General features: G+C 31.2%; 1 protein-coding gene across 12 annotated transcripts in view; it reads right to left on the bottom strand.

Annotated features, from left to right (window-relative positions):
* The window catches only part of LOC139501334 (multiple epidermal growth factor-like domains protein 6), a 103,247-nt gene that overhangs the window by 16,028 nt on the left and 72,521 nt on the right, over positions 1 to 14,698 (bottom strand). For 10 of the 12 annotated variants that reach the window (XM_071290380.1, XM_071290371.1, XM_071290369.1 and 7 more), the window contains 12 exons: positions 12,646 to 12,771; positions 12,253 to 12,375; positions 11,149 to 11,271; positions 9,746 to 9,883; positions 8,916 to 9,038; positions 7,900 to 8,022; positions 7,099 to 7,248; positions 4,767 to 4,909; positions 3,851 to 4,183; positions 3,137 to 3,323; positions 777 to 902; positions 329 to 457 (listed from right to left, as the gene is read on the bottom strand). In XM_071290380.1, the coding sequence (XP_071146481.1) occupies positions 329 to 457; positions 777 to 902; positions 3,137 to 3,323; positions 3,851 to 4,183; positions 4,767 to 4,909; positions 7,099 to 7,248; positions 7,900 to 8,022; positions 8,916 to 9,038; positions 9,746 to 9,883; positions 11,149 to 11,271; positions 12,253 to 12,375; positions 12,646 to 12,771 (1,824 nt within the window). Of the gene's footprint in view, positions 1 to 328; positions 458 to 776; positions 903 to 3,136; positions 3,324 to 3,850; positions 4,184 to 4,766; positions 4,910 to 6,994; positions 7,016 to 7,098; positions 7,249 to 7,899; positions 8,023 to 8,915; positions 9,039 to 9,745; positions 9,884 to 11,148; positions 11,272 to 12,252; positions 12,376 to 12,645; positions 12,772 to 14,698 lie in introns of all 12 variants that reach the window. The other 2 variants (XM_071290374.1, XM_071290373.1) reach the window with 2 other exon arrangements.

Below are 14,698 nucleotides of genomic sequence, written 5' to 3'. Positions count from 1 at the left end.
GTTTTTTTTTTGGAAAATGATATTATCGTATTTTTTTCTTCAGATTTAAGATAATTACTGATAAACAAGATAAAAAAATATTTATTAACTACAATTGTCTCAATAGTTATCAAAGGTACAAGGATTAAAATTTTGTACGCCAGACGCGCGTTTCGTCTACATAAGACTCATCAGTGACGCTCATATCAAAATATTTATAAAGCCAAACAAGTACAAAGTTGAAGAGCATTGAGGATCTCAAATCACTCGGAAAATGTCTTTTAAAAACACAAAATTATATGAGTATTAAGAATTAAATATTTTACTAAAATCATTTCATGAAGATCACCTTCTTCGCATTCTCGTCCAAACCAGCCATCTGCGCAAATACATTCTCCAGTTTCAGCGTCACATTTTGCGTCATTTTGACATCGACATTTCTTCATACAGTTAACTCCCCAACTTCCAGGGTGACATTCTGTAATAAACACATTTTTTTTTTTAATTTTTAAAACATGTGCCTATTTCTCTAATTCGAGGGATTGGATGGGTGGTTTATGACTTTTTGTTTTATCTCTCTTTTTATATATCTAATCATTCTTGCACTCCCTATGAAACCATAAATTCACCAATCAGAACGTGTTGATATACTTGAAAGTATTACCCAGAATGCATTAATTTTAAAACTTTGACATATGCACTTTGTAACGTCTTGCCATAAAGCAAATTCTAGTTACAGCAGTAATTGATTAAATAACTAGTCCATAGTATTAGTAGTTTTGTTAGCTGTAACTCACTATGTTTACAATGTTTCCCACGTTTTCCTGCCTCACAGACGCAATGGCCCGTTTCTGGATTGCACTGACTTCCTCGACAATCACAATTGTGTTTACAATGTTTTCCATATTTACCCTTTGGACAACCTATTCATGGTGTTAAGAGGGAGAAGAAAACAAACAAAAAACATATAAATAACGTAAACATAAAGATAGAAATTAAAAATAATAACACTACTATTTTCTAATTCTATAAAGCAAACATGAATAATAACATGATATGCCAACGCATTCCTTGCATAAATCGTTTTCTTACAATGATTACTTACTATAGAAAAATAAAAGCACATAAAATAAATATAATTTAAAGACGTCTATTTAATAACTACATATACTCAGGTTGTAAGTTCCTACTGTTCATCCCCAGCAAAGATGTTTTTTACTTTGTTATAATGCTTGAAAATGCGTGATACGTTTGGTTTTTCAAACATTTAATAGCAAGCGTGGAAATAAACAAACTCATCATAGATACCAGGACTAAATTTAGTATATACGCCAGACGCGCATTTCGTCTACAAAAGACTCATCAGTGACGCTCGAATCCAAAAAAGTTGAAAAGGCCAAATAAAGTACGAAGTTGAAGAGCATTGAGGAAATGAGTGTGTTGCATACTGTCGTAAAGAAAGGGGCATCACATATGATATGTCTCATACGGCTTATTCGGTGATGTCTTCAATCATGACGAAAGAGGGGCCGAATTTAATCTCCAACGACAAGTGAATGAAATCTGTAGTAATCCGGGAGATGTCAATTGTCGACCAAATTAAGATGACATTACAACATCATAACAACAGTTAAATAAATTATAAATTAAGAGAATAAAGTATATCTGCAATATGAAATATAAAAAGCGTGTGTTCAAAGTTCAGAAATAAGACGTGTGATATAATACATAAAACGTATATGAAGAAAAATTAACTATAAATTTAGCATGCAATAACATTAACAATACAATATAAAAAAGAAGATGTGGTATGATTGCCAATGAGACAACTATCCACAAAAGACCAAAATTACACAGACATTAACAACTATAGGTCACCGTACGGCCTTCAACAATGAGCAAAGCCCATACCGCATAGTCAGCTATAATAGGCCCCGATAAGACAATGTAAAACAATTCAAACAAGAAAACTAACGGCCTTATTTATGTAAAAAAAATAACGGAAAAAAATATGCAACACATAAACAAACGACAACCACTGTTTTTACTGTTTTGAACTTAAAAAAGCAACGAATAAAGAAAAAACATTCTATTTGACTGTACAAACAAGTGTTTGCTTTTCAAACCTGGTTATACATCAAACCATGGATAACGATTTGACGTTAACTGTGTTTGAAAAAAATAAACTAGATATACTAAGAGCGAAGCTAAAAATTGATACCTTCGCCCTAGCATAAATAAATTGCAAAGTTCTTGATTTGCGATGGGAACCAATGAGGCTTTATACAGTGAATGTTCTCAGAAAATTTGAATAAATTATGATAAGAGGTTTATATTGCATTTCTTATACTTCGATACGGATACAAAAAAATATGTTCAGGTAAAAAAGGGCATTCTTCCAGTAGAATATTTTTTTCCTGATACGTAATTTCAAGCTTTAAAACAAAATGGCAAAATGTATTCCTTCTTTTTGGTCTGTTATGTGTTATTGAGTACGTTACTTGTATGTTAAAATGTACAAAAGATATTTTAATTCAGAGATGTAAATATTTAAAGTATTTGTTATATCTATCATATAATTTCAGGAAACTATAACAGCTTCTGCACTTACAATGAATGATGTTCATGATAGCAGGGAAATAATAGATCCATAATTCTGCAATTTTTACATTCAGTACATTATTTTCGAATCTTATCATTATGGAAAATCATTCTATTTTATTTAAAATTACAAGACACATCATGAATTAAAGGCTGCAAAAACAGGTTTACAAAATCTAAACAAAATAGTTGGTTCCAATTCATCTACTATTCGACTATCTATGTATGTACCAGTAAATTGAAAGCGTACAATACTATGAGATACATGCCATTTAAAATTGCAATTGAACATTATGCGCAAATGAGGTTTTGGCCTTCGCTTCTTGTATCGCAAGATTGTTTCAATCTACGTGACAATTTTTTAAACATGGGCATTGTCTTCTTCAACAAATTATGCTAACTCATTTTTTCTTTTTATGACACAATATAGTTTTAGCTTATTTTTCAGATTATACGAATCTCAAAATTGCGCCGTCCTTCTTTTTCATAATTAAGAGAAAACCGTTAAAACATCAAACAACTATGATATTGAATGCAAGGTTGTCAATTTTCTTACTCTGATCACATCGTTCTCCTATCCAACCAGCTGGACAGTTGTAAAGGCATGTTCCGGTCACGTGGTCACATTTGAAAGATGTTGGACAATTACACTGCTGTTGACATTGTCTACCATAGAAACCATCTTCACACTTTTGGTCACAATTCTTACCATGCAATCCAGGTTTACATATGCATTTTCCAATCTAGTAAAGGAAAACTTAATTATTAATTGAATATATATGTAGCAAATAATGTTATGCATCATCAACATGTGTTTCTCGACAAATACTCAACGAAAAGAACCTGAGATGAATGCGAAAGTACATCATAAATGTAAAATGTAAGATGGTATTTTTTTCTAAAATTTGTAAACTATTTATTAATTCTAGTTCACTCCTTCAAAATGGATTTTAAACATTTTGTCTGTTATTCTTCAGTTACCGTAACCCTAAAAATATGCTGCTGAAATGGATGTAATTTTTAATAACAAAAAATATAACTTTTTGTTATCAAAGTGTAAGAGGACAGAATATGATATCATAGATAATTGTCTATTATTGCTAATCGTATGCACATGTCTAGGTTCTGTTGTTTGTTTGATTGCAGCCTCATTTCCTTATCCTCAACATCAACTTTCAATTCGAATAAATAATTCAGTAATATTTTAACTATCTTTTAATTAAAACTAAAATGTATATCGTTTATACTATTAAAAGAAAAAATGTCTGACCTTATTATCACATGTCTCTGTATTTTCATGATGGCATGTACACTGTTCCAAACAGTTAGCTCCATACGTCCATTCTGGACATGGATGGTTACATGACGGTCCGAAAAATCCAACTGCACATTCACAAAAACCAAAAATTCGATTACAAAAGCCATTAGGACAATGTGTCGGACATTTTTGGTCACAGTTTTGTGTGTAGTACCCAGGTGGGCAACCATCCTCGCAATTGTTGCCCTTGACACCTGGTGGACAAATACAAATGCCAGTAACAGCATCACATGACCCGCCATTCTGACAGGTGCATAAAGCATTACAACCATCTCCAAAATGTCCCTAGAGAAATAAAAATACGTATCATAGCAATACTTGAAAAAGCTTGTAGGTATATTGCATTTACATTCCATTGAACTTGTAGGTTCGAGACAACATACATGAATGGCTTAGCGTAATGTTTATGCCCATGATATTAAAAGTTTCAAAACGTTTAATAAATTTTGTTTAATTTTCCCCATTTGACATTTTTTTCAAAACACAAGTCACACTCCCTGAAATCGTTTTATGAGCAACACATTCATAATAGCAGTAATGTTTTGGCAGGTAAAACGTGAAACGAACTTGATTTCTACATTTAAAAACCAAAACAAGTGGTGCAATTTTCGGAGCACTATTATTATATAAACCATGCCACAACAGAACCGTATACGACAATTTTTGTTTTAATTTTATCGAATTTTCGCCTGTAAGTTGATGTTTGTGGTGCGCGATGGATGCAGAGCGAAGATTTTTACCCAGTCGAAAACCTCGATCTCTTATTTTCTTACAGTTCATTTGATTCCCTTAAATTTGGTTTATATCTTGAATCGTATATTATAAATGAGATATAAGCATCCGGAAACTACTTTTGCATCTAATTTACCTTTGGACATGTATCATTACAGATCGGACCTATCCAGCCAGTTGTACAAATGCATCCATCTTTCTCTGCAGTGCATCTTGCATCATTCTGACAATTGTAACAGTCATACTCGCATTCGTCACCAAATGTTCCAAGTCTGCACTCTATGGAAGAAAACAAAATAACAAAGATCTATGAAGTAAAGACGTATTTTGAATTCATTAGTATTGTCATGGGCTACCTGTTTTCGTATGTATGACGAAGACACGAATTCAAGTACTCGCAAAAATACAATTTTTTGTTACTTTATAGGACACAAACGAAATATAAAAAACTTTCTAAATTTTTAGTCATAAAAACAAGGAATTGGGTGTCCTCAGAATGCATTGTGTTCTCAAATTACGAAAATTAATACTAACTTAGGTATATAAGTCCACTGTTAGATAAACACAAAACTTATGATTTAGCTTAAATATATTGAAGGGTACATATATCAATGTATATAGTTTATTATTCAACTTCAACAATGTAGTTTATCTTTAAAGCAAATTCCTTCGTCGGACAATTGTTCCCGATTTAACATATAGAAAGGGAATTCAAAATAAGGAAAGATAAAACGTCAGTTATTTTCTTCATAATGTTACAGTAATCATTTAAAAAGTGAAATGAAATATAGAGCAATAGTTGAACTCCGACAAATAAAAAATTTTAAATAAATAACTACACATCGAAGCCAAATAAATGTGTGGTTCCAGTTACACAACCGATCTCACTCAGTACCCCTTCCCTACCATGGCCCTTTACCTTTTTTACTTGCTTCAATGTTCTGATACCTTGTCCCACAACTAACATCAACGCGTCATACACAAAAGTTACACACCTAAATTTAAAGGTTTTTTTTCAAATCAACCTAACGACCCTTTTTTTCAGGAAGTCACTGAAACCACACATATTGTTTTGTTCGACAATAAAAAAAAACTAGAGGCTCTTAAGAGCCTGTGTCGCTCACCTTGGTCTATGTGCATTTCAAGAACGAATACAAATTAAAAAAATTTACATAACTTATGAGAATTGTTTAAAATTGACAATAAAGGGCAATAACTCCTTAAGGGGTTAATTGACCATTTTGATAATGTTGGCTTATTTGTAGGTCTTAATTTGCTGTACACTATTGTAGTGTACAGTTTATCTCTATCTATTATAATATTCAAGATAATAACCAAAAGCTGCAAAATTTTCTGAAAATTACCAATTCCGGGACAGCAACCTAACAACCGGTTGTCTAATTGGTCTGAAAATTTCAGGGCAGATAGACTTTGACCTAACGAACAAATTAATATCGTCCGATTTGCTTTAAATGCTTTGGTTTATGAGATTTTAGCCAAAAACATCATTTTATGCTATGTACTATTTTTAGCCATGTCGGCCATCTTGATTCGCAGGCAGGGTCATCGGACACTTTATTATCCTGAATGATGATTGTGGACAAGTTTGGTTAAATTTGTCTCAGTAGTTTTAGAGGAGAAGATTTTTGTACAAGATGACAAAAATTTACGAAAAATTGACAAAAATTGACAATAAAGGACAATAACTCTTTAAGAGTTCAGCTGACCAATTTTGTCATGTTGACTTTTTTGTAGATCTTACTGTGCTGAACATTACTGCTGTTTACAGTTTACCTCTATCTATAAAAATATTCAAGATTATAACCAAAAACGGCAAAATTTCCTTAAAATTACAAATTCTGGGGCAGCAACCTAACAACCGGTTGTCCGATTCATCTGACAATATCAGGGCAGATAGATCTTGACCTGATAAACAATTTTATCCCCTGTCAGATTTGCTCTAAATGCTTTCGTTTCAGAGATATAAGCCAAAATCTACATTTTACCCATATGTTCTATTTTTAGCCATGAGGCCATCTTGGTTGGTTGGCCGGGTCACCGCGCACATTTTTAAACTAGATACCCCAATGATGATTGTGGCCAAGTTTGGTTAAATTTGGCCCAGTAGTGTCAGAGAAGAAGATTTTTGTAAAAGTTAACGACGACGACGACGACAGACGGCGGACGACGGACGACGGACGACGGACGACAAGTGATAAGAAAAGCTCTCTTGGCCCTGTGGGCCAGGTGAGCTAAAAAGGGCTGAAACTGAAAAATTTGCTGAAAGTCATTTAAATGATTTAATTTATTTATGTAAAATAGATCTGGATATGAAAAATATATATCTTTGTAAAAAAATCTTACCAACATGTGTTCCGTTAAAGGCTGCATGTATAAATATAAAATATATCAAGATTAATATTCTGAATAAAGAAATCAATGAATGCTGTCATTTATAATCTACCTACCAAATGTAATTTTACTCTGAATAACTGCATCTCTTAAATGTTCTGATTCCGTGATCGGAATAACAGCTTTAGGTGTGGTGTCAAATCTAAGATCTGGAAGGTCACCACGACCAGGTCCCAATGTGGGAGCTGGAGTCACTGGGGTTAATACTAAATCAAAACAACATAACATAAATAATATTGTAAGAACACATGTAATTACTAAACAGAATTCTATCAAAAGGCTCATGACCATCATTCCCAATTTTACTTTTCTTAAGATATTTAAATGTTCGCCACTACATCTAAACAAATGAATTACTTAGTTTAATATAATGGCATAAATCAAAACAAGTTATTAAATGTAAATGTACATGGTGGTTTAACAATATATTCGTCTATTGTACTTTATTAAGACCCTGGTCCAATTTTATCAACTTATTAGAAATATTGAAATATACAGGATTTCTCTATCAACATAATAACATTGAAATTGTTTTATTTAATTCGCATGCAAAACTTTGTATTTGTATAATAAACATTCAAAAAATATAAAACATATTGAACAAGTTCAAATACTCTATATATATGAGTGATAAAAAAAACCATATCAAAACTATATTCTTTTCATACCTTCTCCTTTTTAAAAAATGTGTCAAAATGTGCTAATTGATCATAAACAATTAAGTGCGTTTTTCATGTAAATGTTTATTATTTTATAGATGAACATGAAGGGTCCTGTTCTTAAACCATTATTTTTCTACCTGACCATTTTCGTTTATTAAACGCCACTATTACACCAATGAAATAGAAAAAACATACGGAGACATCTACGTCTGTCTTGAGCCAATCGAAATCCTTCTTTACAAGCACAGCTAAAGGAACCTTCTGAGTTCACGCATATTTGTTCACAGGCGCCATTGTCATTCAAACATTCATCAACATCTGGAAATATAGTTGTACACTTCGAAGATAAGTGTTTTGAAACAGCAAATACATAATAATAATTTACATATAGAGAACACACAAAAGAATTGTATAGTAGCAAATACATAAAAATTGACATACTAGTATACAGAACACAAAGCTAGTATCTTTAATAACAAATACACAAAAATTGACATATACAGACCAAGTCTTAGTAACAAATACATTATCATAGACATATACGGAACACACAACCGCCTATTTATTCCTATGTTGAGTTGATCTGCAGGTTCTTTTCAGCTGTTTAAGAAATTAACATTTATAGGTGGCATTATATTTCGTTTAAATAGAACTTTATGCTATCTTTGGCTCGTGTCTGTGCAATCCACAATCAAACTGAATTAAACAACTTTACAAAATTAAAATTGTATAAATTATCTTGTGTGAAAAGGTCGGACATTATATTATATTCTGGAATTTTGGATCATCAATGCTCTTCAACTTTGTACTTGTTTGGCTTTATGAATATTTTGATATGAGCGTCACTGATGAGTCTTATGAAGACGAAACGCGCGTCTGGCGTACTAAATTATAATCCTGGTACTTTTGATAATTACTTTTACGCATACAATCCAACAGTTCCGTTAGCAATAAACTGTTTGTTAGGAAGCAGATATTATACTCATGTTTGCAGAGTTAACTAGTATGTTAACTGGACAAATTCCATCTTAGATTTTACTCACCGTTTACTTTGGCTTTTTGATGGTAAGTGACTCGTTCCACTTTGCATAAACATATCATAACTCAATAAAGTGGGTAAAGTCTATAATTTTCGACCATGCAAGACGCTAATAAGTAACTTATGTCGTTAAACAACCCCTTTAAGAAGAAGCAGCCCTATAATAACTTACCATCGCATACACATCCATCATGGTTAAGTACAAACCCAGGTCGACATCCACACGAGTATCCACCAGGTTTATTATTACATAACTGTGTACAACAGTCGTCCCCTAATCCACACTCATCTTTGTCTACAAAGGAAGAGGTGAAAAAGAGTGAATCATCAGTTTGGAGTAAGTTTGATGCTTATTGAGAGTTTGTGTGTAGTATTTTACATACATTAATATATCATAACATTGGATAGATAATGATTAAGATTCTTTTGTTTGGTTGGCTTAAATAAAATAAAAAACGTTTTTATATTTAAGAGAAGTTTATTTTCTAATTCTCTAGACTCCATTACAAAGTGACAATAGTATCTAGGAAAAAACATTATTACAAATCAAAACAAATAGCTAGACGTTACTTTTAAATTCAGGTTTTCAAAGGATACCTATATAGATATAAGACGATGTGGTATGGGTGCCAATGAAACCACACTCTATCCAAGTCACAAGAAGTAACAGAAAGACCATTACAGGTCAAAGTAAGGTCTTATTATGATCTTATTTGATATAAACCGTCTGATACAAAAGAAAGCTACATTAAAATATTTTTGACTGATAAAAGTGTATTTTGAACTATGAAATAAAATAGCTGTTCAATGTAGTCACATTTTAAGTCCTTGCAATCAGATATCACTATTGGTGGATTTTGAAATGAAGTTTATTATAACGATCATTACTCCTTATTCATTAAATGTGTATAACGATTTTTGGCATCTACGACATATATATTTGCCTGAAGTGAATAAAACAAGTCTTTGTGTCTCAAATGTTCTGAGGGGTTAAACATGTACCTGCACACGATTTTTCATCAGCTTGTAAGAAGTATCCTTTCCTGCAGGAACATACGGGACCTTTATCACCATGACGACATTTATGGGCACAACCTCCATTTTGTATTGCACAACTGTCTACCAGTTCTAATTCAATTCCTATAACAAAATCATTTAAGAGTTTTATTTACGAGTAAAGGAAATGTGAAATATTGAAAGCCACGAGGTGGTACTATTCCTTGAGAAAAATATCTACAATTTTATAATCATTCTAAATAATAAAATTCAAGTAAGATTTGATAATTTAGATTTTTTGCCATTCATAAAATAGATAGTGGGCAATTTTTAATTTTCTTTAGTTTACAAAACAAGTTCTTTATTGCACACGTACAATATGTCTACTAGCACATATAAACAAGCAACAATAAATATTTAAATTACCTTTCATAAACTCTAAATCACTGGCCTTCCTTACCTCTTAAAGTAAGCATGTTAGAATAAATGACATAAGTTTATTTCGACAAAACATTCACTTTGGTATTATTATTATTTCTATTACTTTATAAAATCAACTTATGAGATTACTTTTTGTAAGCTTTTACTTCATAATAAATTGTGTTTGTAATAAATGTTATCTTGTAAAAAAATAAAAGATACTTCTAAGTATAATCATGTACATTTAATATAAAAAAAGAAGATGGGGTATGATTGTCTATAAATAACAATTTAACATTGTTTATGATTTAAAACAAGTGGCAATCTAAGTTAATAATATGTCTTTAAAGTTTTTTATTGATGGAAAAGAATTACTGCAAGATAATGTCTTTTAAATTTCTTCTATATGTAACAATGTGTGTTATGATTAAAATAAAGATTTTCTTTACCTACCATAATAGCATCTAGCATCTTCATGCAGCATTAAAATAATAAATATCATTATCAGTTCATCGAGAATTTCTTTTTCTTTATCAAAACATGAATTTATTCAGCGCAACCGATTGTTTTTATGTTAAAAAGGACTTCTGAGAAAGATCTGATGTTGTAGTTCTCTTTCCTTTTACATATTTAATATCTAAATTCAACCACATGAAAGTAACATATGGTTTTGAATTGTATCATTATTTTATTTCATCTGACTATAGAAGTTGAGAAGAATTAAAGAATGATACTTCTGCCAGACATACATATTATCATATAGTTTTACTCCTCAACAGACTTGAATGGAAGACACAGGTGTACAAATAAAAGTAGTAGTCTACAGTCTTATGATATCATATCATATAGTGTTCATCTACGAACAGTTAACTAGTTAGCACTAAATCAAATGAATTATTTATTTACACAACGATTTCTAACAGCCAATATGCTACTAGCTTTTCTAACTGATCAACACAGAAAATAATTGTAATAAAAACAGCACTTACTGTAACAAGATCTACCGTCTACACCTAACTGGTACCCTGGTGTACAGGTACACTTAAAAGAACCGGCAGTATTGATACAGGACTGTGTACAACCTCCATTTTCATTAGTGCATTCATCAATGTCTAAAAATAAATAAAATAAATAGAAAGAATAAAGAATAACAATACAAAACATCGGACAAAAGTCTCAAACTTCGGCATTGATTTTGGCTTATTTTCGAACGCCACAGAAGTTTTATGTAGACGAAAGGCGTGTTTGGATTACAATTCAATGAGCCTGCCAGCTTGAATTATTTTTTTTTAATTCCTCAATTTCATCAATTAATCAAAAAATTTTAAAAAGTCAAATTTTGATCGTACCTTTAATTAAGTCTATATGTAGATAAAAGAAGATGTGGTATGAGTGCCAATGAGACAACTCTCTATCCAAGTAACCATTTGTAAAAGTAAAACCTTTGTGTCAAAAGTATGGCCTTCACACCGAACAGCAAGCTAGTTTAATTTTAAACAATCAAAACATGTGTACAGTACCGTAATAGTAACTGTAGAACGTTACAAAAAATGGTGCAATGTTTGATTGGCATTGTATTACCTGGTGTTGTTGACTTCTTGAATGTTAACCATAATGTTCCCTTAAGGATGTACTTAGGTGAGATTTTGTAAATTGGTGTCAAATGTCGGATTCCTTGTTTTTTTTCCATCAAAACAGGGTAAAATATTTTGCCCCATAACACCTATTTTTCTTTTCATAGAAGACTTTAATAGCTCATAAAAGGTCATTTTCCAAAATTTTAGCAGATTCTTGATTTTTGTTCTTTTGATTTGAGACCCAAATAATACCAATGCAAATGTAAGGTAAAAGATCGAGTCAGCCTTTTCCCACCATTTTTTAAAACTCAAATATCTCGAAAAGGAGCTCCATGACCTAACAATATTTTTAGCTTATTTTGTTCCTTAACTGGTGCTCTTTCAACATATAGTATCAATTTTGATTTGTTGATTTTTAAAATTTCACCTAAGTACATCCTTAAAATATGTCCATGAAATAAAAGTACTATTGTACGAATATCAACTAACATGCTAATATAAGTCCTCACAAATTACCTAGACACTTTCTGCTATCTCTAGAAATCTTATATCCATCCCGACAGTGACAAGAGGCTCTACCGTTGTCATTTTTACATATATGGTCACATCCACCATTTGATGCACGACATGGATTAGACACTGAAACAAAAGATAAATAGAAATTGAAATTGAAAAGATTGAATTTTCACGCATACAAAATAATTCTTTATGGTCTTATAAGGAAACAATTCTTTAAGATAATTTTATTAAAATGAGAATTAGTAAAAAATATTTTTATGTTTTTTTTCAGTTTTAACACTGTCTTTCATTTACAATATTGATTTAACATTTTTTGGATTTGTTTTGATAATTAGTCCGCCGCTGATATACTTCATTTCATTCCTTCCCAATATTTTGTGTTCACTATACCTCTACATGATTTCCCGTCAGACTGTAGTTGGTAACCTTCTCGACACCGACAATAGAAATGACCGTTATAACTGTCTACGCAGATATGATCACATCCTCCTTGGTTTCTGGTACATCCAGAAACAGCTGAAAAGGGTTAAAACATAGTGTGTTACTTTATCATTTTACTGCAAAATATCTTTGTATTAACAAATTAGTCTGAAGCTTTTCCAGACTTGAAAGGTCTTTGTCAGACTGATAGAACCCTGAAAATATTTACAAAGAAGTCCATTAAAGTACAACCAAAATGAAAACAATTAGCTAAATAAGCAAGTGCAAAGGTTTGTCCCAAAAACCAGAATGTAAAGTATTAATAAGTTGTATATAAAAAAAAACATGTTTTGTACTTTAGTGGGTTAAGTCAAGCTAGAATAAAGATAGTTTGACTTAAGAGGATAATAAATAAACTATGAAAATGTCCCCTGCTAAATCTATTTATTGTAATAAATTCAATTTCATTACTATAATGTCTTATATTCATTGACCGTTAGCACGGATAAAATGGATACTTTGTACTTAACAAACATATACATGTTTTCAAAATAAAAGATACATCATTATCTATTTTTCATTTTCAATCTTTTTACAAAGAGCTCTAGGAAATTCACGTTGCAAATATTTTCTGTCCTAATAAAATGAACATAAATATTTCTTTTTTCATCACGTTAAAACATTTGAAAAATATTTAAAAACAGCAGCAGCTGAAAAGAAACAAACATATTATATATTAAAACAACTATTATCTATGAACAGTTGTTATTTTCATACCATATTATCAATTGTATGATCAATGCAAATTTAACTTTAAGAGTCTCTGGTGAGTGACGTCTTAAAGAATTAGAAATTTCCAAAAAAATGACGTTCCCATCAGTTATAAATTTACAAACCAATGTAATAACACTACTAAATCTGCCAACTATGTAAAACATACGCAATAATACGACAGTGATAAACCGTGATAAACAAGGGATTATTGTCCATAGAAATGAGACTTTGTGATAAATCTATTAGTCAATGAAGCATTAAAATAAAAAATTAAAGCGAGGAGGCAAAATCCTCTTTTATATACAACCCCTTTTCCAAATTATTCCTTATATTTCCAAGTAAATAAATCAGAAATAAATTACATTTGTTGATATTTCAATAAAAAAAAATCAAATCTAATAACATCATAGACATGCACTTTTAAATCTAGGCAATATTTCTATAGTTTCATGAAAGAAAAACAAAGAGAAATGCATAGTATTTTGTCTGCATATCAGTAAAAACAATGCATTCGCTCATTCATTCATACAGATTATTGGATATCACATGGCAAACATCAAAAGAACTCTGATGGATATGATGTAAGAGTATGTTTTTCATGTCACTGTTACCACATTTTTGAATGGAAGTGGTTTTTAACTAATGAGATAATGAAACACAAGAATTGAAAGACAGCAAAAGGTTAAAGTGCTCATTGGAAGGATACTCATAATTGTACAACCATATACTAAATCTAAACAGTATATATATTTGTATCCAAAATAACAATCAATGTAAAACAATGAGGTAGAGGTCATGATTTCTCATATACATGAGTTCTCACATCAAAGTATTAATTCATGCAACAGCCAATTTTACAATGAAGGGTTACGTTCCTCATTCCAAGAAGAGTTTAATAGATCGAACACTGGATCTCAGCACTGGATAGTATCAGTCACATATCAAAACCATCCAAAATTGAGACTTTGGATTAGTATAAGTATGTACATGCTACATAGTTAATAACTAACATTTACATGAAATGAGTTCAATTTGTTTCATATGAGGAGGATCAAATCCCTCCACGATGAGTCATAGATCTTGCAAGGTAAGGATAGACTACAAGCGTTTGAATGAATTGATTCACACATTCACGATGAATTAGAATTCTACGAACAACTTGCATAGAACCGATACAGTTCAAGAGTTTGAAATATAAAAGAAGTCAAGCATTCATGGAAGAAAATGCATCAGTACAATTTGTCTTCCG

The sequence above is a fragment of the Mytilus edulis genome, chromosome 13 (genome assembly GCF_963676685.1).
Source record: "Mytilus edulis chromosome 13, xbMytEdul2.2, whole genome shotgun sequence".
NCBI classification, from domain to species: Eukaryota; Metazoa; Mollusca; class Bivalvia; order Mytilida; family Mytilidae; genus Mytilus; species Mytilus edulis.
Note: the sequence above shows the minus strand (reverse complement) of the source record. Positions and strands in the feature narration are given on the sequence as shown.